At 40.5% G+C, this 23,176-nt stretch overlaps 1 protein-coding gene across 7 annotated transcripts in view; it reads left to right on the forward strand.

Moving 5' to 3' along the window:
* Window positions 1-23,176, forward strand: part of LOC139123283 (protein NDNF-like) — a 108,625-nt gene that overhangs the window by 77,258 nt on the left and 8,191 nt on the right. For 6 of the 7 annotated variants that reach the window (XM_070689420.1, XM_070689421.1, XM_070689419.1 and 3 more), the window contains 3 exons: window positions 7,100-7,188; window positions 16,426-16,646; window positions 17,585-17,703. In XM_070689420.1, coding sequence (XP_070545521.1) covers window positions 16,441-16,646; window positions 17,585-17,703 — 325 coding nt within the window. In that variant the 5' untranslated portion in view covers window positions 7,100-7,188; window positions 16,426-16,440. Of the gene's footprint in view, window positions 1-7,099; window positions 7,189-9,731; window positions 10,185-16,425; window positions 16,647-17,584; window positions 17,704-23,176 lie in introns of those variants that run through there. The other variant, XM_070689425.1, reaches the window with a different exon arrangement.

A 23,176-nucleotide genomic window follows, 5' to 3' on the forward strand; every position in this document is an offset into this window, starting at 1 on the left:
CGTGAGGACATCGCATGGGGACACAAGGCTCTGACGTACGAACGGGAATGAAAGTCGATTTGTTACCGTGTCCCGGATTGAACTTCCTATGCCAGGTTAGACCAGGCGAAGGTTTCAACTGCTATATCAACTTACACTCTGTTGAGATATTATACTTGACGCCTTTGGGGATAGTTAGCCACCTACAAAGTGAACTATACTTCAGACTTCGAGAGGACGTTATCGTAGAATAGGAGTCGTCTTCGATATCGACACTGTGACGTAATCGCAAGATCCGATGTGCATCCTAGGTCCAAAGCTTCTCCTTTAATAATTACCTAACTTTTCATCTCATTGTTAAAGTACATTGTGCTGTCAAAATGTAGGCTTTAAAATAACGAATTCTGGTGACGTTGCGAGGCATTGTTTCAACTTGAGCGTCAAGTCCATGAAAGAATCTCCAAGTGTTCTTTCAAGCTATTCAGATTAGGTGGAGCATCTTTGGCAGGCACAAACTTTCAATATTATTTTACTATTAGTTGTATAACTGGACTGATAGGAACAGTTTCTTTTGCAATGTTATAATCCCCCTGCTTAAACTGAACTGCCTGACACGTCATTGGTTAAAACTAGTGTCACAAAATGACTCCGTTTCTCTAACATTCAAAGCTGGCGTACATGCGTACCCAACGGCAGAGTCAGCGAGCGATTGAAAAGTTCACACAAGATGGGAAAATCACGCGACTACGAATTCAAATTGCAATCGGAGCCTCGAAACGTATTTCTTCATTCACAATTAGTGCACCGGCCAGCGAATGATAGTTGAGAAGTCAGAACAAATATCCACTGGTTGCATGATGAAATTCGATCACTTTTTCCTATACACCATGCGACTATAAATAACAGAGATGGAATTAGCCCCTGTTCGGATGAGCCGTCGATATAATATTTCTGTGTAGTCTGGCAGAAATAATTCCTCCGTGTCTGAAGAGATACTTTTCAAACCCAGGATGGTTTCAAAATGTGTGCTCTGAGAGCGATACGTCCGGTATAGTTGAAGTTCACGTGTTTTGACATCACAATAATATATTGATCACTTTACCGGTATGTACAAAAAGAACCCGAGGCACTCGCATACAGCGCAGTTACGAATAAGTAGTAAACTTTTGGCGCCTGTCGCTCTCTTATAGTATCTCTCCCCATGATCTATTCACAAATTAGGATGAGATCACATTTGCAACGTCGAATGGTTTTACATTGAGCGTCACATTTGCGATACTCTGTGCCTAAGGACATAAAGCTCTATGACTGCAGCAGGTTATCCGTGTACAATGTTTTTTGATCAAAGGAACTCTATAATTTGTTCCAATTACTCTTACCAGAAACAAAAGTACTTCATAATCATCAAGACAGTTGATTGACTATAGTCTGATGGAGGAACTGTGATTTGACCCATAATCTGCACGAAGAACCATTGGCCGGCTACTAAATTAATTAACTGGCAGTATGACCAAACTTTCAGGCATTCACATGTACTCACAAATTCACCTTCATATCAGTATGTTGCCAGATATCGTGAAGTTTAGTCTTTTACATTGTATCGCGTACCCCAGTGTCCAGGCAACTTCTGGATGCCTGCCTTCCTGGGAGATTTAGGGCAGTGCGAGTAGCTAAAGGTATATGTTACAACTCAATAAAATTCAGTGGCCTGCTTTGTGAGGTAAATTGATGACATAGTTTCTGGGCATACTGTGTCTTCAGCATGGATAAACTTCTCGGTTCGCAAATCGAGTCAATACTGGTGTAGCCCTTACACCCAAGCGCCCGTCCCTACGCCAATCCTCGAAATTTAATGCTAACCAGATTTGACCGTGTACTTTGGGTTCAAATGTGAAGCCTTTGATTGTCAATTTCACGCTCCTTTTATGCGACACACTTGCTATTTTTGATTGGTTGCTACGGCAACAGTAAAGATTCAGTAGCCGTCATTACTGAAACTGGTGGCAGAAACAACCAAGCATGCTTCTTGCATCATGGCCAGAACAGTGCAACAAATCTCGTTATGTTTCTCTATCATCGTTATAGAAAAAAGAGAAATCCGAGCAAAAGATTTTTTACTGTCTTCTTTGATACGTCGACATGTCATTCATTTGTACTTAGTATAAGTCGATAAGAATTCGCGCAATTAAAGTAGTGTGAACTTTTTAGCCCTTTGTCTGTGTGACGGGAAACCCCGTGTAATGATATTTCAGACCACTCTGCCGCGCGCGTGAGACTACATCGAAATTGAGCAAAATCAGTCGATAGGTATCTATGGCACATTCACAGATCCACAGAAGCTTCGTACCGCATGGTTTAGTGTGCAATGTAACGTTTTTAATGTGTAGAAGCCATTGATTTGGAGAAAGGGATTATTTAATATAATTGCTTTTTACATTCACTGTCACTTAAACAGGTGTGTTAACAGCAGAAATGTATATTTCCTCTCTATTGTTACCGGTTTCGGCGATCTCTAATTTAACTCACTCATTGACACATATTGAGAGTGGTACGCCCACCGCTTTACCTAATGCGCGGCGTTCAAAGGGGAGGGAAAAAAATCAGGAAGTTGGAATAATGCTGAGAGAAATGGAATATTGACGCAGCTGCCATTGATACTTCCGCTATCAGTTATCAGTTCCTATACTTGGAAGGTAACTACAAGCCCCGACCTCTGTCTCATGACCATCAAAGTCACGTGCAATCTCAGATTGAACGAAGACACACACACACACACACACACACACACACACACACACACACCCACCCCATCCCCCACCTCCCCCCCACACATCAAAAGTTCAGTTGCAAATTCAGCATGCATGTTAATTTTCTGTTCTTCTGGATCCAACATCTCGTTTGCTTCTTTGAGCATCCTGGAGATAAATCCGACGAAAAGGACATTGTGACGTGTTCTCACTTTTTCCAAATCCGATATGGCATATTTATGTGACAAAAATATCGGCTAAAAGTTTTAACGTTGATGTACGTTGGTTTTAAAATGAGCTTACCGGACATCTTTTCCTCACGAACTCACAGCACACGCAGATGCTCGCACCTACGACCGATATGCATGATATGGCTGCAAACTATAGCGCTTGGTGAAACCCGCCATTACTTTCACAAATCATCGTGGACAGATCTGTAATTCTGCAAATCGCTTGTGCACGACTCATAGTGCAAAGTGACTCGTGAATGCACGAATTGCTCTTTATTGCCGCTGGTCGAATAGTGATTTAGATACATCTCATATACGCTGAGAGTCATATGCAAGATAACGCATATGTGTATTGAAATCGATTAAGCGACAAGTAATATGCTCATGTCACGAGAGTAATCAACCACTACCTCACATCTCGGCTCCCTACATCTGGAGTTCTACTGTAAAATAGCCAGATTTCTAAACCTTGCTCACGTGACATGCTCTGACCGCAAGGAGGGGGCCACGTGCATGACACTGACCATGTCATCGTTTCGTGTCTTATCTTATCATAATCAAGTCACTTTTCTGAAACTTATAATTTTTCTCCATCGTGACGAATCATATGTTATCGCGTTTTTTGCCTAAAATTATCTTTTCCCTTTTCACTGTAATTATTTATTCTCATCACCTGACAGTACGTTTCATTTACCAGACGGAATTATAGTTACTATGGCAACAAAAGAGCACAGAGTATCCCCATTGGACCTCAGGCAACGCGTACACGCTGATTAATTTTTCTTGGGGGATCTTTCAGAAGCCCCAGAATCCCAATTCTCATTGATCGATTGCTAGGCTGATAAGACGAGACCGAAAAAGCGATGCGAAATCGTGCATACAATTAGCGTCCTATGTATGTGGCAACGGTCTATGTCAGCTTCAAAACTCCATCGCCCTCGTGATATGAAATGTCGCCCGGAAATTCATTTAAACGAAACAACCCTCCACTGTTTCTATGAATCCTTACAAATTCAACACAAGAGAGGTTTCCCGAACCGCCGGAAAACCCACTGAATATCCGGTGTCAGATTTGACGCGATCAAATATCTCCTTAGCGCTGTATATATCAAGTGTGACAAATTCCGATCGATTATTAATATTTAATCACAAGCTAATTTCCGGTAGAGATTCCGTGTCCAATTTCACTTCAAGCGCAGGGACCCTGGCACTAGTACTTCAAACATTCAGTCAGAATTTGTCTGTGACTGAAATCATTATCTTAGACGCGGCAGTGTTCACTTTGCAGTAACGATTTGCCAAATTAGATGGATTTTGATTCTACAAATATCCCGAGCTTTCACCGATTGCGCCCGGGGAATGCATTGCGTGATCCGAATAATCCGAAACTCGATAAGAACGAGTTGTCGTAGACTTTGTGTTGTCCACCGTTATATCATCTATAACAATATACCACTGCATGATTTTTGCCCTCAGCGTAATACTGTCAAAATAGAAGGACTGTGTGTAAAGTACTAGCATCGCTGATGTACATTTCACTTCTCTAGCGGGACAGTCGCAGTTACTTCTTGCCAGCTTATTAGATGGACACCTGTGCATCATTACAGTCCAAAGGTTCTCAATTCCGCTGTCGCCTTCTCAGAGCACTGGGAACATACCGTTATCGTTCGGAATCAAAATATGTTTAAATGCGTTTCATGGTGGTTTAGTGGCGATAATGCGTATTCCTTTCGTTAAAGTTGTCCCAATTTACTCGTCGAGTAATACTAGATTAATGTCAGACATTGTACGCGAGATGTCGATACTTTTACAATTATAGGTAATCCACTTTGTCGAGCAATGTTTGCGTGTCTATGTGTCTATATACCTGTCTGTATGCTTGTTTGCTTGCCCGCCTATGTAGGTATGTGTGTATAGATAGATGTTTTGATGTAGGCCTATGTATGTATGTATGTATGTATGTACGTATGTACGTACGTACGTATATGTATGTATGTATGTATGTATGTATGTATGTATGTATGTATGTATGTATGTATGTATGTATGTATGTATTTACGTACGTGTAATTGTTTTCGCCGGTATGTGATTCTGAATTTCATGCACGTTTCAGTCAACGCTATGACAACTACTGATACATTCTCTTAGCAATTATCCACTTATAATTATGTAATGCATTTTAAAACACAGGGCTACATTCGTCAGTGTCCCCGTATTTTGTCAACAAAAAGGTATCACTTAGTGATGGTAAATTCTGGGCTGTCAACCTATAAAGTGACGGACGTCATAAGGAAAAAATATAGACCATACAATGAAATCGAGGCCAGTAGCACAGTTCTCCGCTGTTCTTACCGTGCCGTTCTGTGTATTTGATTTCCGTGTTTCTAGTGCTGTCTGTCTGTCTGTGTCTGTCTGTCAGCGTGTCTATCTGTCTGTCTGTCTGTCTGTCTGTCTGTATGTATGTCTGAATGTCTGTCTGTCTGTCTCTCCCCTCCCCCGCATGCATATCTCGAATTCCTTTTGAACTCTTGTCTCCCTCCGATGTGTGCGTCTGTCCCTTTCCGAAACCAAATAATGAAATTAACACAATCACAACTTGAGTTGGAGTCTGCGCTATGGATTTGACTGTGCACTTGGTGAGCAAACGTCAGTTTTAAGTTCCAAACGATGGTATCCGACATGTCAGGGTCGCCCAATATTCGCCCGTCTTTTGTCTAAACCAGTTAATCACTGGCGTCGTCTTTACGAGGAAGATTAACACGTTTTCTGAGTGTCAATTTTACGGTGGACAATAAAAGCATTGCAGACATTTCAAGTTGTCAGGAAACCACCAACTGTTCCCTCCCCGCTTTTGAAGTCGGCGTGTCCTTCAGGAATACTTCGGGGTTTTGTCGGGCTTCCAAAACATGTTTTTTAAGTGTGGTATTTTTTGATACTTGCTCTTGTAAGCAAATATGAAAAAAATACTACCAAACCAAAAACGCTCAAGGCATCGCCTGTTTTTGAAGGAAGTAATTGACTTTGCATCCTTTGTAGATACCGACTAGTAAGCGATTGAAACATTCCAATTTACACATACATCCTTGATCAAAATATACAGTCCTGTGTAAACATTGCCCCTTCGCTGACTTCCAAGAAGCGAAAATCGATTGAATCCGAACAATAAGTAAATGTGATGTGTTGTAACTGGTTTTGGATTGGCAATTAAGTACGGGTTGTGTTCCTTTGAGAAGAGTCGAACAAGGGGTTTGCGTAGAAAGTGGGCTACAAAAGACGCATTTAAGAGCAATTATGTAAAAAATGATATAAATAAAAAGAAACAGAAAAAACTGAGAAGAAGAACACAAAACCAACGTTACGATATGCTTACCTGGTAAATAAGCTTAAGTTAACTTTTTGGCGTATTTCAAGGATGTCTCACTTGTGGCTGTGATCACTCCCACACTTGAAGTAGCTGATTCTTTCAAGGGGAACTGCAGATTATGCAATTAATCGTTCTGTTTTATATATTTACTTTTTATGCCTAGCCTGAGGCCTGCAATCTCTTTCCCATATCAACTATTTCTAAGTCATTATGAGGGTGTCGCGGGATTTAAGTATTTGAGACGAGTGAATAGAAGTACAGACTCAACCGAGATTATCAAATGAAGCAAATATACGGAAATGGACAGCGAGAAAGTGATATGAGTCGGTACGTTAAAGAGGAATTTGGTCACAAGCAGACACTGTCTACAGCGAGAATTGTTGTCCGACGCCTTTTAACAAGATATGTATTAACAAACGGCTGCATTAACACGACCGCTGTCATTGTGGTAGCGTCGTCGGCGATATGAAGTGTCCGTTGTATGTAATCTCCAACACCGCCAAATTGCCGCTTCTATTACGTTTTCGTCGCACGTGGGTCAAATCCACTTGTGCAATTTGCTTTCTCCTGTTAGCCAGCGGGCCGACGACACTGCGATACATTAGTTAGTCGCTCGCGCACCCTCGAGGCTTTCGCCGACAACGTAGATGTCAGATTTCTCCAAAGCTCGCCGCCTCTGCTGAGATCCCGGCGAGAGACGGCAGTGTCCGACTTCCGATCGCTATCTCTGAGTCTGAGATCTTATCCCGGCTATCTATCTTGTATTTTTTTTGCTACAGACTAGCTGTTGTTATCAGAGGAATCTTGTAAACTGTGAAGCCAATGAGAGAACTTACTACTGACAGAGAGTAACGACCAGAGTCACAAGGTAAGGCACTGTTAACAGTTTACAATCGTGGACAGGGAAACGCTTGCATTGATTGTATGATGCAGTTAGAGGACCCAACCAACACATTTATAGAAAGACCAAGATTTGAAGAAACTGTGAGCATCATATGAGGGCATGGCAAACCGAGATTCGATGAATTTCATCTTTATCGCTGGTGACAATGTCACAAAAAGTTTCACCAGTAATTACAGACAAATGTCAAATAGTGTTGGCGAATTCATCGTTGACCAAGTTTTGAACATACCATGTATATGCATAAATGGAATCACGCTTCAGTGCTATCGCACATTCAGTAATTTAAACGCTATTATTGTTCGCACTGTAAACGGATAATGGTTACAGCAGTAGCATAGATCAAGGCAAATGGGTGTGTTCGTGAGTGGCTTGTGCGATTATCATCGCCCAAACTCACGAGAAGAAAATCTTCTCACCGAAAAGGATTATTAATAATTGGGGTCGTAACAGTTCTAGATGTATGAGAAAACGTCCCTTTCTCAGCTTCAGAGCTAGTTGGATAGCAGTACGCAATTTTGATTTTGCGTGTAACACCGGTTGAATCCCAAGTACACGTGTTGCTCCGAATATTTTGAAATGTTAACTGTATGTTTTCATACTTTATGATAAAATGCCTTGTAAGTGTTTAGACTGTCTGCTGAACATTAAATGTTTCACGAAAACGTGGCTAGAATGACGATGTGCGCCGACAGCATTTTCCCTGTGTGAGAGTGTGAATCCGAGTCGGTCTGTGACAGAGAAATAGGGGCGTCCCAAAAGATTCCTCATCGCGTTACCATAGCAGCGATCGGAGGATACTTTGCCCGTGCCAGTTGGGCTCCAACAACTTCGCAGACGAAGGTTTCACAACGTCGTTGATATTGGAACGACGATTTTTAATAAAATGTTTTTTACTGTGAGAAACCATACGATGCTGCTTAACAAGGGTCTTTTACACGGCAAATTTCCGGAAATTGAAAAATAGGCCAAGCAAACAAAAAGCAAAGCAGAAACGCAACCAATGCAGATCGGAAAATGTCTATGTTTAACACTTGCTATGAACCCATTAAACAGGAAGCGTCAGGCAAGGCGCTATCTTTGACCTTAATGCTTGACCCCATATAATAAACGTAAAAAAATTTGATAAGCAAAATAATTTACCTTGGCTCAATTTAATAATGACAATCTCACCGTACACTAAATGCGATTGGATAATTTCATTAGGCGTCCTTGGTGCGATATTATGTCTTAATTTGCATGGATCATTGGTGTGATTTCTTCATTAGAAATGTTTCGGACAAAAAAGCCCTTGATGAGATTCATCAAAATATCAAAATCGTTTTTGGTTTCCTGTGTTGTTTCTTCAGAACGAAATGAGGAGTGATGTGATGCAATGCTTTAGATTAGGCCTATACCGTACATAGCTTTAAAGATTGCCACATCTGCGAAGGTCCGAAAATTCCCATAATACAACGGGTCGGCTTTCGACAGTGAATATTAGCGTGGCGCCTAGCCTTAATTCGTGGCTTTGGTCACACCGTTTATGAAACCAAATACGGGAACGCCGCTAGGACTGTAATGACGGTTCTTCGTCGTCAGGGGCCGAAGCAGCTGCGCATGCGCAGCTAATGCCAGACGAACTAGCTAATTCCGTGACGTGGAATGTGTTCAAGAGCTACAGTCGGTTACACGAATCACACCACGATTTTTACACAAAAAGGTGAAGGGGATGCCAATGAGGTAAATTATCGCCTCTTTGAACGTCTTTGGCTGACGCGTTTAGAATTGTCATACGTATTGTCATTATATACTGGTTCACACTTTTGCGATGAATTGGACAACGTACCTCATTCTTGGCTAGCTAACCATTCAACGAAAAATCAGAATGCTATGGCCAGGTAGATAAGCTTGGCTATACTATCTCTAGACATCATTATTATGTCAGCGTAACGCAGCGCCGCTGCGGCATTGATCTGTGACCGACGAAAGTAACGAAGCCCTGGAGTCGATGCAGAGGAGAATCGATCAATGATACGCCATGCAGAACCATCCGGAAAGCTGTTTAACAAGGTTTCGTTGTTGTGAAAACCGGCAGGGCGTGCAAACCGAATCTCTTTTTTTCCCAGTGATTTTATTGGTCTTTCAGAAGTTACCACCAGGCCGGAAATTGATAATCAGTTGATATCACTTGGTTTTACAGGTAATAATGAAACGCCACAGAATAGCATTTGGCAATTATCGGTTAAAACTTTTAAACCAGTTAATGTCAACGCCACATGTGTCACAATTAAAAGAAATATTTTCCCATTAAGTTAAAGTAAATGCAAGGTCACCTGCTTTGATGACGTCATCTGAATTTAAAGACCCTGCCCAGTACCGAAAGAGCGTTTAAATTACCGCGTCAGCTTCTGTTATTAAAGGTGTGCTTTACATGCTGCCCTTACCCGTGCCTAAGAATGGAGGAGTCCTATACTCTTTTTTTAACTCTTGCCGTGGACGTATATTAACAGCCGCCTCGTCGCTGACGGATCGGAAATTTGCCTTTCTTTCCCCGCATGACTTCACATAGCCACGTGATCCCGTCTTTGGCTGCTTTCGCAGTCCAGTCCGGTTACTGTAAGATAGAACAGAAGTTCGGCCGAGGAAGAGGAGAACGAAGAAGCATGCACATTCATTAACGAACAGTGTTTAGAGGTAGATGCCGAGAAGAGATTCAGAGAAGCCGTAGTCCTGCGTGCATAGTAATCACCCGGAGAGCCCGGCCTCGGATCGCCTGATCAGCTGATTGTAGACTGATAGAGACATTACCTGGCCATAGGTACGGTGTAAAATTTTCCCTCTGCAGACTTCATGATAGTTGTAAAACTGGAAGAACGAAAAGTAGATCGACTTTTCGGAGCTGCGCGTCAAGAAAGCTTTCGTGCCATCCATCCCTCAAATACTATCGCAACGTGCCTAGAGACGTTCTGTTGACTCCGAAGGTAAGATGAAGAATGCAAGGTTGTTCTCTTTGCGGGAAAGAGATATAACATTCCTTACTGTTCCTTTTCACATCCAAGATCCAGTCTTGTCTTCATCTTTATTCCGCCTACCAAATATACACTGGTCTTTCTTCACAATGTTTTCAACGATAGTGCTTTCACTTTCGGATTCAACCCCGGTATTTTAGTATTTTTACGTTTTATCCACTTGGATAAATATTGTTTTCATCCTAGAATTTTTTTTTGGTTTCCACGACAAGCATCATCCGTGAAAATACAAGTGAATTCAGAAAAAAAGACGATATCAATTCTACCCTTTTTTAAGTTGGTGCGCTGCTAAACGAGTGAATCCAAACGCGAAACTCTGAACTTAAAAACAAACGAAAACGGAGCCATCTCTTGAACAACTTTACAATGTGGATATATCTAAAGGGTACGGACGCGTAATGGGACGGGTAGGCGGTTACAGTTTGATTGCTTGGGGGTTTCCTTGCTCCAATTTTTGTGTTTCTATGACTTCTTGTGGTATTCCGTACTGTTTCCGTTCTTCCATTCACGTCCTCGCGTCGCCTTTAAGAGGCATTCACTTACATCTACCTATATGACGCGAGAGCTTTCGGTTCAATTTAATGTTTCCCGTTTCACAAAGGTGCGTTAGGTCGCATTATTCGAGATGAATGTCAACTTAGGCTGTCATTGAAGAGTATTTTAGGATTTACGTAAAAACGGTTTTACAGCGCCACTCCAGCGTCGGAATTTCTTGTCTCATAGCTTTACTATTCATAGCTTGTGCCGGGGAATTTCAATTGACCTATATATCAACGCCGTGCACTGATTGTGTATCTTTCTTCAATCACGATTGTGTTTTTATTTCATTATCTTCGTAGCTACTGTCCAGGTAGCTCGGTTTCCTGGCGAAATTGCCGAGAAAACGATTCTTGGAAATCCAATTTCCCCTGTTTGCCCCACCTGACAATTATGGAAGTGAAACGTATTGGGTAAATACACAACGCTCAAGAGAGCCGCGGTCGTCACTTTCCCAGCTGTACGCGGAGTGGCAACCCCAGAAGGCAGCTGACTACACACGCTGGCTTTCGCGAATAAAGACCAGGTCTCGTCGTCTCGCGATCAATCAAGGCAAACGAGATCTCAATGGAATTGCTACCACACGAACTCGTGCAATTCTCTGCTGAATTGATAAACCGACATTCTATTTGCTTTAAATTTTACCGTTTACTCTGGTCATGCCGAACTTGACCAATATCGATATCTGAAGCTGGATATCTGAAGCTCGCCGCAACATTATTTTGTCAAGGAAATTATAATATTCTTATCAAAGTGTAGCCGCTATAACGAGTCAACTGTTACACTTCAGGTTACCCAAGCAGGGCTAAAAGGTCGTCGATGTCTCTTTGCAGTTTGAAATTTGTGGAACTGACGATGTCTGCGTCTGTTTTCGGATATAATTACTTTACTGATCAACTAGTCGCACATTTTGACTTAGTTACTCCCTTCACACCCCATTTCCTGTGTAGAGGTCCAAGTTTGGCATTGAAAACTATTGGTTTGGGCCAAACCGTGGTGATAAAAGGGTTAAACAAGTGTATTTCAGTGGAAAGTGTGAAACGACGTCGCCGACGATCACCCGTTTAATTGGCTAGATTACTTAAAAACGGTGAATGACATAGGCCAACAGTACCTGAAAATAGTCATACGTTGTTACAAATGTACACATGACGTTTTTTCAAACGAACAAACACACAATAAATATGTTTACATAACACTCAGGAAAACATATATGGTAAAACGTAGAAAACAAATTTTTGTTTACTATTGGTCCATATTACTGGCAGCGATTGAAAACTGAAGTGTATTTGAAGAGATGCATCATACGTATATACTGTTAAAGAAATACAGCTGGTACATTGCTTTCTTTTGCTTGTGCGGGAAAGGGTCCTGTATCTATTGACTTCCAGGCCAAGCATTAAATATTTACATGAACGTTTAAAGCAAACCCTTCTTTCTTCCAAATTTATACACTCTTCGTCGACCACACAAGCCTTCTGGTTTACAAAGATTCACAAATAATTGACCTCGCGAGCATTTCTCATCATCCGATCTCAGGTTTTTCGGATACTATGGAGTCAAAAGTCGCCAATTTTACGTGTAAATCATGTTGTTTGTAGCAGGAGTTAAACATTGGTATCCTAGGTACTTCTTTGTGACGCAAACTTCTTAGCAAATCATTTTCCTCGTTAATCCGTCGAGTTCTTGGCGATTTCACTTCCCTTGATGAGAAGTGATGCATTGTCTGTCCAAACTCTTAAAATTAGAACCGATCGAGATGCGTTGGTAATAGCTGAGAAAACCATCCAATTATATGTTTAAAAAAGCGAACCTTGCGTGTGTGTGTGTGCACGCGCGTATGTATGTATGTATGTATGTATGTATGTATGTATGTATGTATGTATGTATGTATGTATGCATGTATGCATGTATGCATGTATGTATGTATGTATGTATGTATGTATGTATGTATGTATGTGTGTCTTTACCAGTGCGGTCTCGCTATTGTTTTTGTGAGCATGTATGTACATGTTCCGTATGTGTATTCGCGTGATTTTAAATGCTGTGAACATTGCATAGCGCAATATTGGATTATTTGTCCTTTAACTAGCCAATCGTGATTTTTAACTATCTCCACTTTGATTCAAATGAGTCATGTGTATTCAACGTAAATTTACTGGCCCGATGTGGTTATTATATTTTTAGTTCGATATGGGCCATTAATTTGTTTCGTATTGATACATTTGTGTACAGCTCCATAAACCACCGCAACGCTACGTGAATCAGATGTCATGCTAATTCAAGGAACAACATTAATTTATCTGTCAACTTCTTACACTAGACACACGGAAATAAATGTACCGCGCATGCGCCCTGTCGGTCGCGGATTCGGTTGTGATGATTCAGCGTATTGCGAGGCTTGATATCCGCGGAACAGAGGCATTTCTGTTCGTAGCGTTTTCGCCGTAGTGAGCTGTAGTAACATAACACAGTCTTCCTGTTCCGATCGATGTAGGGGGAAAAGCATATTTCATTTCGTACAACATGTGACAGGCGTATCCCTTCACCACAAACGACAGAAACAAATGCAATCGCCGGACTGATCGATGACGTCATCACCGATGATAACTGTACTTGTGTCATAGCTTTTCCGTACGAACATTTTACACTATATTACTGGATAATATAATGCAATATACTGCGATGTAAAATGATATAACAACATTACATAGGATAAAAAAATATCACAATATATGTGAAATGATGTGATGAAGTGCAGTTTAATGTACTGCAATTAAAGCAATATATTAATATTACATAATTTACATAATTTAATGTGATGTAATTTTATTAACATAGAGTATATTGTTATGCAATATATGATGGCATATGATGTAACGTGGTATATGACGTAACGCGAAATGACATATCTTTCATAATGAAACATGGTAATATGAAATGATGTGATGTGATGTGATATGATATGATATTGTACTCTTATGAGGTATGATTCAAAATACATTATAACATGATTCTGGTGACATGAAGTTTATAATATTATATGAAATGTCATATCATATATTTATAATTCGATATCAAATAAATAGAGTACTATGACGCAGTACGATCGCGTAGTATTACATGAAATGTATGCTGTGATGTTGTGATGTGATATAAAATTTGTTCATTGTATCATTACAGTACCTTGTTATATTATGTAATGCCATGTTTGGTAATGTCATGTTATGCTATACCATGGTATCGCATTACGTTACATTAAAAAGCATCATGTTATATCATATGCACTACATTACATTTTGTTTTTCATTCTCTAAGTAGTGGCTACCTGGTCTCCTCCAATTCACTGTCTCCAACAGCAGGTGTTGGTTTTCATTGAAGTAAACTCAATGTAAATACGAAATTTCCAATCCTATACTAATTGAAGATCAAGTTTTCGGAACATGTCAGTATCGTATGTTGTGTTTTGCTACTGGATAAACACTGTGCAATTCTATCCAGTTCTAGCCATTCCTTTCCCCAAGTCGTTTGTCTGCTACTTGCACTTTTGTGTTGATGTGCCTCAAGAAAGAACGAATCCTTTTCCCACCAGATTTACTCGAAGAACGTATAGGGGTGTCGATTTGACGGTGTCCCCCGAATCTAAGGATGGTTCTGTTTTTAACGTTCTGCGTCGTTTCCCGATGCCAGTTCATGGCATTACAGGCTGTGAGATTCTGATCCAGGATAAATTATGTTGTCCGCGTGGTAATTCGAAATGCGATTCACAGCCAGATACCAGTACGGTTTTTAAGTTGAACGCCCTGAACTGAATGCCACTGCAACACCTCCCCTTCCATAGTGGAGAGATGTCCTGTCGATAACATTACAGCGGCGTTCGGTCGTTTTTCTTCTTTCACGTTAGACGTACCCACAAGGGATACATTGCTCTTCCACTCCCGAAGGTTACATTCTTGTTATCGAACCATGCAATTTCCAACCCATGTACATTTGAATTTTTAAAACCATGGATCCATCTATCTTTTTTTTCTCTGTCGCAGTTTCTTTATGTACGCATGGGATCAAATGAATTTAAGAGAGTATAGATTGTTGCCGAAGAGGCAAAATTTACTTGCTGTCAGTACAGAATAGCTTTTTGCCTGTAGAAAAACCAACTGATATTAAAGCGTTATCCCGGGTATCTTACCGTAGTACAAGCTCCCACAAACGAAGAGACGCGACGCGAATCCCAGGGTCTGGACGTTCTTGCAAGCGACCCGGTCGGCGTTCTGCCCGATCCGGGTACTTTATAGAACACACACCCGTTAATCAAAACAAAAATGACAAGTAGCATAGCCAAATAAAATGAAAAATGAAAAATAAAAACATACCACGTATATAGGTCTACCGGCTACTAGTATATATTCTCTCCGCCCAGTTAGATAGGTATTTCTTTTGAGGTCACTACCCTTATGAATATTCTTACCCTTGCAAGAACTGACAGTCGCTGTGTCTGGCAGCGCATGCTCGCAGCTGCACAGCGTAGCCTTCGAATGCAGGCCCACCGTGGGCGCGCACAAAACAAGGCACAGCGACTGTGGAGAGTCTAATTGATCACATGCGCGAAAAATCAACTATATGAAACGTACTAAAGTCACTTTTCAATTTTCTTTCTCCTTGAACGGGTCATAAACAACATTTGTTTTGCCTGATAATCTTTTTAATTGTGACAAACTAATGAAAAGGAAATAAATAGTCATAGCGATGCTAAGATACTGACACAAAACATTGATGACGTCAGAAATTGATTGTTCAGGGAGCGTGGCGGTCACCGTATGTTTAAATATGGCGAGCATACATTCGGAGAACTGAGCATATGAGGTAAACCTTGATCCAAAAATAACGTTTTTCCGGCTCGGCGTTAAGCCGGGTTAGCGAAAGGCAGGAAGAGTTGCCAAGTGCCCTGTATATCTCAAGGAAGGGGAATCTCAAATCCACTTGAAATGTCATTTCGAATATGATAAAAAGGAATTTGTCAAGTAATTTATGTATTTTCACAGGACGGAAAATGAGCACGAGCAATTAGATGCCATTAGATGCAAATCGGCAATGCTCCTGGGTTGCCAAGATAGTTGTATTGTCCCGGGGTACTGTATAAAAAGTCAACTATGAGAGTATGTCGGGGAATGAATGAATGAATGAATGAATTCATTAAGAAATTTAATATAATGCCGATCGATCATTCATTCATTAGTCACTATCTAAGCCTATGAATGGTTGAATCACATAATATCGGTAGATGTCATTCATGAATTATATTAATAGGTGAGTCAAGATGTCAATAAACATGTAAAAAATCGCTAAAAATGTGCATTCTTACGTATGTTGGTGGTGTGTAAATATATGGATATATACTCGCGTATAGCCCAAGTTCCGCATTTGCTCCAAAACTTAAGTAAGTCCCGGTTGCCTTGTCTTCGTAGGTATTAGTAGTTTTGAAGTACTATTATTTTTACAATTACCGGCACTTTGGCAGTCCATAAGAAGTCAACTCCGATATAGTTAAAGTACATTAAATGGATATTTGAGATAAAGTATGTTAGTTTTGACTTTGAAGAGATCTCCTCCGGCGGTTTTAACTTGAACCTTGAGAATTTTTCCCGTTCTTTTTGCGCAGATCTTGCAGAGAACAATGGCACCGCTAACAACGATCTTAGCAACGTGGCTTTCTGTTCTTTTAACGTCGGCGGTTGTGACAGCTCAGGAGCTCCCGGGGAGGAAGGAAGAATATGTCCACTTCCAAATGGCAAACCCAGAGGTGTTTCACGATACGGGCTATTTACCGGATGGAGTGCAAATCCGGAGCTACATATTTAAAGACGCGGAGTCAGAAAAAAGGTGAGTCCTGCCTTTCAGTTTCAGTCTTTGGCAAAAACAGCTCGCGCTTCCGGCGAAGAGTTATAGAAAAAAAACCGCATATTCGCGCAGTGATTGGAACTACAGATGGCGCCATGAGTTCAATGTAATGTTTCTATTTACAAAACACTTGAAAAAAATGATGCGTTGCTGAAGTGCCCCAGACTTGCAAAGAGCCTGCTATGTCATTTCCGTCAGAAACGTAAAGATGTCGGATGTTCATCAAATCACTCGAGAACAGCCGCAACTCCAATCTAATTCGATGAGCGCAAAACACTATTATATTAAAGTATGGTATAGCTGCCCACCGCACTATCTTTCATACAGGCTAACACTTTTGCGTTATGAACTCGCAAATATTGAAATGTCCCACCTAGCAAATGAACAAAGATTGACGTGTGTTCATTTCCAACTGAGCAGCACGCATGTTTGTATGAACATCTCCTTCAGTTTTGTGACAAAGTTCCCCATACTGGGAAGTTACATTTTCCCATGACCGACATGTGTAGTTTAGGTAGATTATCTGTCGGCTGGGTGGTTTTAAATCGTGTTGTCCTCAGGCAAGCGATCGTTATCTGCGGTGTGAACCTGGCCCCAGGTGATGTTCTTTTCACGCTGACTGCCGCTGCGGTTCAAACCGCAAAGCGCATGATAACCAGATAGCGTGGCCACGCTTCGATTAGCCGTAATAAAAGGCAACAATGAGTGACATTGAAGGGGTGGGCAAAAGAGACCGTTCACCAAGTGAAACAGGATGGGGTGAAGGCATTATATGGAACTATTTTTAAATGCCGGAGTGTATTGTCCTTGGCGCGAGGCTAATTTAAAGTCAAACAACCTAACAAGCACTAATTGGCAGCCATTACAACTGTTCCAGAACGCTTTCATGTACAATTACATTGCATTCTGGGTAATTTCAGGTACTTTTTCTCAGTGGAGGAAGACAACACGCCGGTGTCCATAACAGTGACACCATGCTCGGAGTTGTTGGAGTGGCAGTTAACACTGTTGCCGGATGAAGGTAGCGGCGAAGCATCAGGTATTCATTTTTACGATGTTCCAAAAATAGTCACCGTCATAAAGGAAAACATTACCGGCGGGTCAATAAGACTAATTGCTATAATAAATGCAGCTTCGATAGCATTATTGATCGGTTAAACGTGTCCAAATGTCAGACATCTGCCGCTTCTAAAAAAAACTTTAACAGTATTTTTATATCCCCTTTAAAGAGATGATACGTCAATAAAATTACATCATGGACTTGACATTTGCGCAAGTGGCATTATTAATATTTGGCTCTCAATGGAATTCACTTATCTTGGGAACGCACTTCCGGTCTCGTGATCGCACCCACATACGTCGGTAAATAATGTACTACTTAGATTGTTCATCGAGTTTTTGTGTGTTTAACCCTTTGAGCGCCAAAGTCAACTTTTGTCACCTTTAGAAAATATGCTCCAGTCATTTTTTTTTCAGATTTTTGTCAAAATTTTGATAACAAACTTTAGCCAATGAACTTTGATGTCCATTTGGTTCAAAATTATCAAAAAATTACAGAAAAATTCATGAAAATGGGTAAAAATGTTTCACTAAAATTTTGGTGGGAACAATTATAGCACTCAAAGGGTGAAGAGCATGTTACACATGGAACTCGATAAATATGAATGGAACACAAGTTACTGTGGTGTCTAGCCACCTCTGCAAGAAGCACACAGCCTTACGCATGCATCTAGGGCGGGCGTTGTAGCCTGGAATTGTCATGGGGAGTGAAACATCAGAGAGTTTGCAATAATCAAGAGTCAGCGAATCCAGGTACCCGAACACGTGTGCAGGAGAACGGAAATATATCCACGCTTGTGTTACGTGAGAGTAATACAAAACTGGAAGATGTCTCGCTCGGAAATCTTCTGCCAGGCACTTCATTTTTGCACCTTAGCCCTGTTCATTCACTGGTCTGAAACGAAATAATTGCACATTAAAATTTGATAATAAAAATATTACATATCAGTCCACCGTTGGTGACCTTTGGATGACCTTTAGTATCTTTTGTAATCCCAAGGTGGAACTAATGCTGATTTGTTCACCTGGTATAGAGTTATTTAAATTTGAAAGTATGGAGGCTTGATTTTACCAGTCCAAGGGCTAATCCTCATGTGGCCATGCGGCATCGTAGATGTTTCTTGATAGAGGAAACAACTCGAGCGTTATCTACCGTACCTAGGCTCGCTTCTCGTCTCAGTCTCGCACAGATGTCACCATCGAACGCCGTTGAAAATGTTGAAGTTGATGGCGCGATGCAAATTATTAAAATTCGAAATTTATGCAACGTTGGCTGCAGCCTGTATATTTTAAGTTTATCTTCTTCACCATTGTGCTGACAGGCGATTTTCCCCAAAGTAACTGAATGTTGTAGGTAGCTCAACTGAAAACGATACAGAACAATAGGAATATGTAAAGTTGAAACGAGAATGGTTTAACCGTTCCTGCGTGATCAAGATCGTTGTCAGGTAGTTAGCATTGTCACCACAGAAATCGGCAGGTAGCAAACGATAGCCTATTGATTATATATATATATATATATATATATATATATATATATATATATATATATATATATATATATATATATATATATATATATATTTGTCAAACGGATTTATCGCATTGTCATACTTTAGCTATGTTTAAATGGATGAAATAAATAAAGATTTTGAAAATTTGAAGATTTAAGGGAAAAAATGTGAAGATTTAGAGAATTACTTGACCGACGCACGTTATTTTCTAATTAAAGAAGTGAAGTAGCTGTTATTCTTGCCTAAGTTTTCGTTCGCGGTCACAACGGATGATAGAGTGATGGAGAGTTCTGTTGGGTAGGCAGGACGTTTTTGCTCAGCGCTGGTCGAAAATTTAATTCGCCCATGGCCAGAGTCTTCCATTGCGAAACGGCAAAATACATCTCTTCTCTGTAAAGATGTCATTTAAACTGCTTTTTTAGCATATTCAATAACCAGACAACAAAGTAAACAGCATCGCTCACATGAAAATATAACTGTTCCTATCCCTTCCCGTCAAAAAAATGAACCAAATTATATAATCCTATCGTGAAGTAAAAACCTTTTTTTAATCACATTAATCTCTACGGATGTGGATTAAATATAAGGATCCCCGATCAGGATTTAGAGTTGATCATTGGGATAATTCGTAAGATAATGTCAGTGGTAAGAACCACTCAGAAGTAACTCATTGGATGTACTAAAAACTTTACATCAAGAAAAGATGATACAGCGCTTTTCTTTCGTACATTTGTGTGAATTCCTGTATGTAATTCGGGCATGCGCCCAGGTAGGCCTTTTTATTGACGTTGGTACACTATTACATGCCATACACAATGCAGCGGGCTCTTTACTGGATTGTTCGCCGAACTGTGTTATTTCGATGTTGACTTTCCAGCCAGAATTGATAATCGTCTTCGTTAGCTTGACACATTTCGCCGTTCCCATCGCATTTTTCCAGGATGAGTCATCGAGCTTGAGAATTCCTCCACTTAAGAGTTGATTTGGCCATACCTCTTATCTTCTCTGTTGAACAACCATGTATGGCGATCAGTTAGTACACCAGCGTTACGCCGTGTTCTTTTTTTAATAGGTATAGACAAAACTGTACATGTTGCAGACATAATGAAACATGAATAGCTCAATCAAATCGGGTATCCGTGACATACTTATGGTCTTACAGCATTTCCTGTGAAACACATAAAGCCACAAAAATTGGGTCATTAAAAAGTTTAGCATTGTTCAAATGACTGCGTCTTTCAATGCCGCGCCAGATGATGATAGGCGCATCTTTAGGAATCGTATTGCTTTGGTGTAGCGTGAAGATAGAGAGAGAGAAACACGTGTTCTTTCATGCATCCAATTTTTGGCAGGGTTTCGGTAATTGCAGCGACAGGCAAATGTATACAGTGCCTAATGGGGTTCCAAGGTTCATTTTCTCGGCTAACCCTCAGACCGCCGAGCAATTTGCATGCAAAGAAGCTAACCATGACATCATATCCACGGGGCCAAAGACTGCAAAACAAACCTGTCATCGGGGAGCAGAGGTGATAAAGGCCACAAGCCAACAATGTCATGAGACATTGATTTGTAGATGGACCGTATAAGAACCAAGGGGAATGAGTCATCGTGCACAAATCGATGGTAAACAGCAGTCACATCTCCGCAACATTGCAGCTACCAATAGAGCATAGCAATTTAAAAAGCAAAGCCCAGGGTACATATTAATTTTCGAATAAAAAACTAATTCAAACAGAAAGAGGCACGACATCGCCCTGGTGTACGCCTCGGAGTCGGTATACTCACTCTGCGCACTTCTTCGAAATAGGCCAATACTCAAGTAAGAACTAGATCATTAACTAGGGATTTTAAAAACCTGCAGTTCAATTTACATAAAATAAATATTTATCGTAAAATAAAACAATTGTCAACGGCTTCTATTTTTAAGCAACAAGACAGTTACTAGTATTATCGTGAGTGGACTCTTGCATTGCGACCAGTGGAAAATATACGTTTACTATGCTGTAACTGAAGATTATATATATATATATATATATTATATATATATATATATATATATATGGTCACTTACCAACATGTACTATTTTCAGCGTATATATATATATATATATATATATATATATATATATATATATATATACGCTGAAAATAGTACATGTTGGTAAGTGACCAATGTGTATTTATTTAAACACGATGATAGCTGCAAGGCAGCGTATACGCCAGGAAATGTACTTGTTACATCATCGCGGACACCTTCGTTGAAACGTGCAGATGGCTGACACGATATCACGTATACTGATGAAGACGTTAGCCTAACTCCGTACAAGTTGTATGCGCCTTGAACGTGTAAGACTTACACTTTTTGCCAAATTTTGGCTTCAGAGAAACAAAAAATTTTAAAGTGTAAGTTTACCGATATTTGAAATAACTACAAAATGGCCGCCATGCCAGTGTTAAGTCTTTGGGGAAAGTGAACTTTCCGAATTTATAAAAGTGTGACTGTGAAAATTGTATTCGCTCCGAGAGCTTCATAATGAGCTTGCACAGTGGTAGAACCGAAAAAAGTATTGAAAAAAATTGAGAGTATGAATATCTGTCCATCAGACGCATTCTACCTGAACTCTTTCAACTCTGCAGCCATTCAAGCCGTTGTCATTCATTTATCAGTCATAATCGTGAATATCCCCCTGGATTTACAGTCATATCAAATGTGTGTGACTGGCATAAAGATGACGATTAGAGTTCTTGATAAGACAATAAAGTTTTAAGAAATCGCGCCATAGACGAGAATTGCAAGCAGTCGCTCAGATTCAGTCTGCTCATCTTATGCTCTACATAGTCGCTGAAGCGAAGAAACCGTGAATAAAAAGACGCATCAAGTTGAAATCCCATGTATTTTCTTTTACTTTCACTTAAATACTTCTTTCCTTTTAAGAGGGATATGTCCTCTTTCGTGATTCCAGTAATCGGCATTCGTGTTGAAGTTGGCGCCTACATGTTGTCATCCACCTTCCTAGATTTCAGTCCTTATGTTTCTGTGAGTAAGTCACGTATGGCAGAGGTACACATGTAAGCGACATGATATTCGTTAAAAAAAGCTCAATGTGGCTACAAAGATTCGTGTATTTACAGGAATATTTTCGTCGTATCTCACTTCACTTCTAGCTGTGACTTGGTATCTCCGTAAGCTGTCCTGCCCAAAAGGCCTATGTGCCATCTACTCAATGATCTCCTTTGGTAATCATCGGAGCGAAATACATTCCTTTAATCCACCAAATCCCTTCTTCCTGCTCACACCCGGCTGTCTAGCTGCATCACCAAGGAAAACTCTATTGATATTCATGGATCTTCATTTGTTACACAAGTAAGAGTTAAAGTGTTTTACTTGCGTTTCGCTTCGAGGGCGATATCGATTAACCGCTGTCTCGTTCGGGAAAACGCCAGCCCCAGCAAGAAGGGGCTGAAACGTTTCTCACCAATTATGCTAAATCTTTTTGTAGTTCAAAGGGGAATCCGTGAATTTCAAATTCGACTCGATACTATCAAAATCATACAAACTCGACATCGGCATTTGTATTCAGACGACATCCGCTGCAGCCGAAAAAGACTGTTGAAGCGTCAGCATTTTGAGGCACAGAGTTGTGGAGACAGTAATTTCGCTATTTTGTTTGATAAATGGCGGCAACTTCATTGACACTAAGGGAAAGGCAATCCCAGAATGCGTGTCAGTGGCTGCATTTGATTGCCTTAATACATTTGTATCGGCGTGCCGCATGTCGCAATTACTGGGAACTGGCTGGCTCTTGGTTTACACAATGGGGCCATACCTGACAGTTCATTTAGCAAGCAAAGCAGTAAGTTCATCCTGCGAATTCGGCAGCTTTGATCTATTATAGCGTCTAGTTTGTCTTAATGTAGAAAAGACTTAAGTAAATCGTG

The sequence above is a fragment of the Ptychodera flava genome, chromosome 22, assembly GCF_041260155.1.
Source record: "Ptychodera flava strain L36383 chromosome 22, AS_Pfla_20210202, whole genome shotgun sequence".
Taxonomy (NCBI): Eukaryota; Metazoa; Hemichordata; class Enteropneusta; family Ptychoderidae; genus Ptychodera; species Ptychodera flava.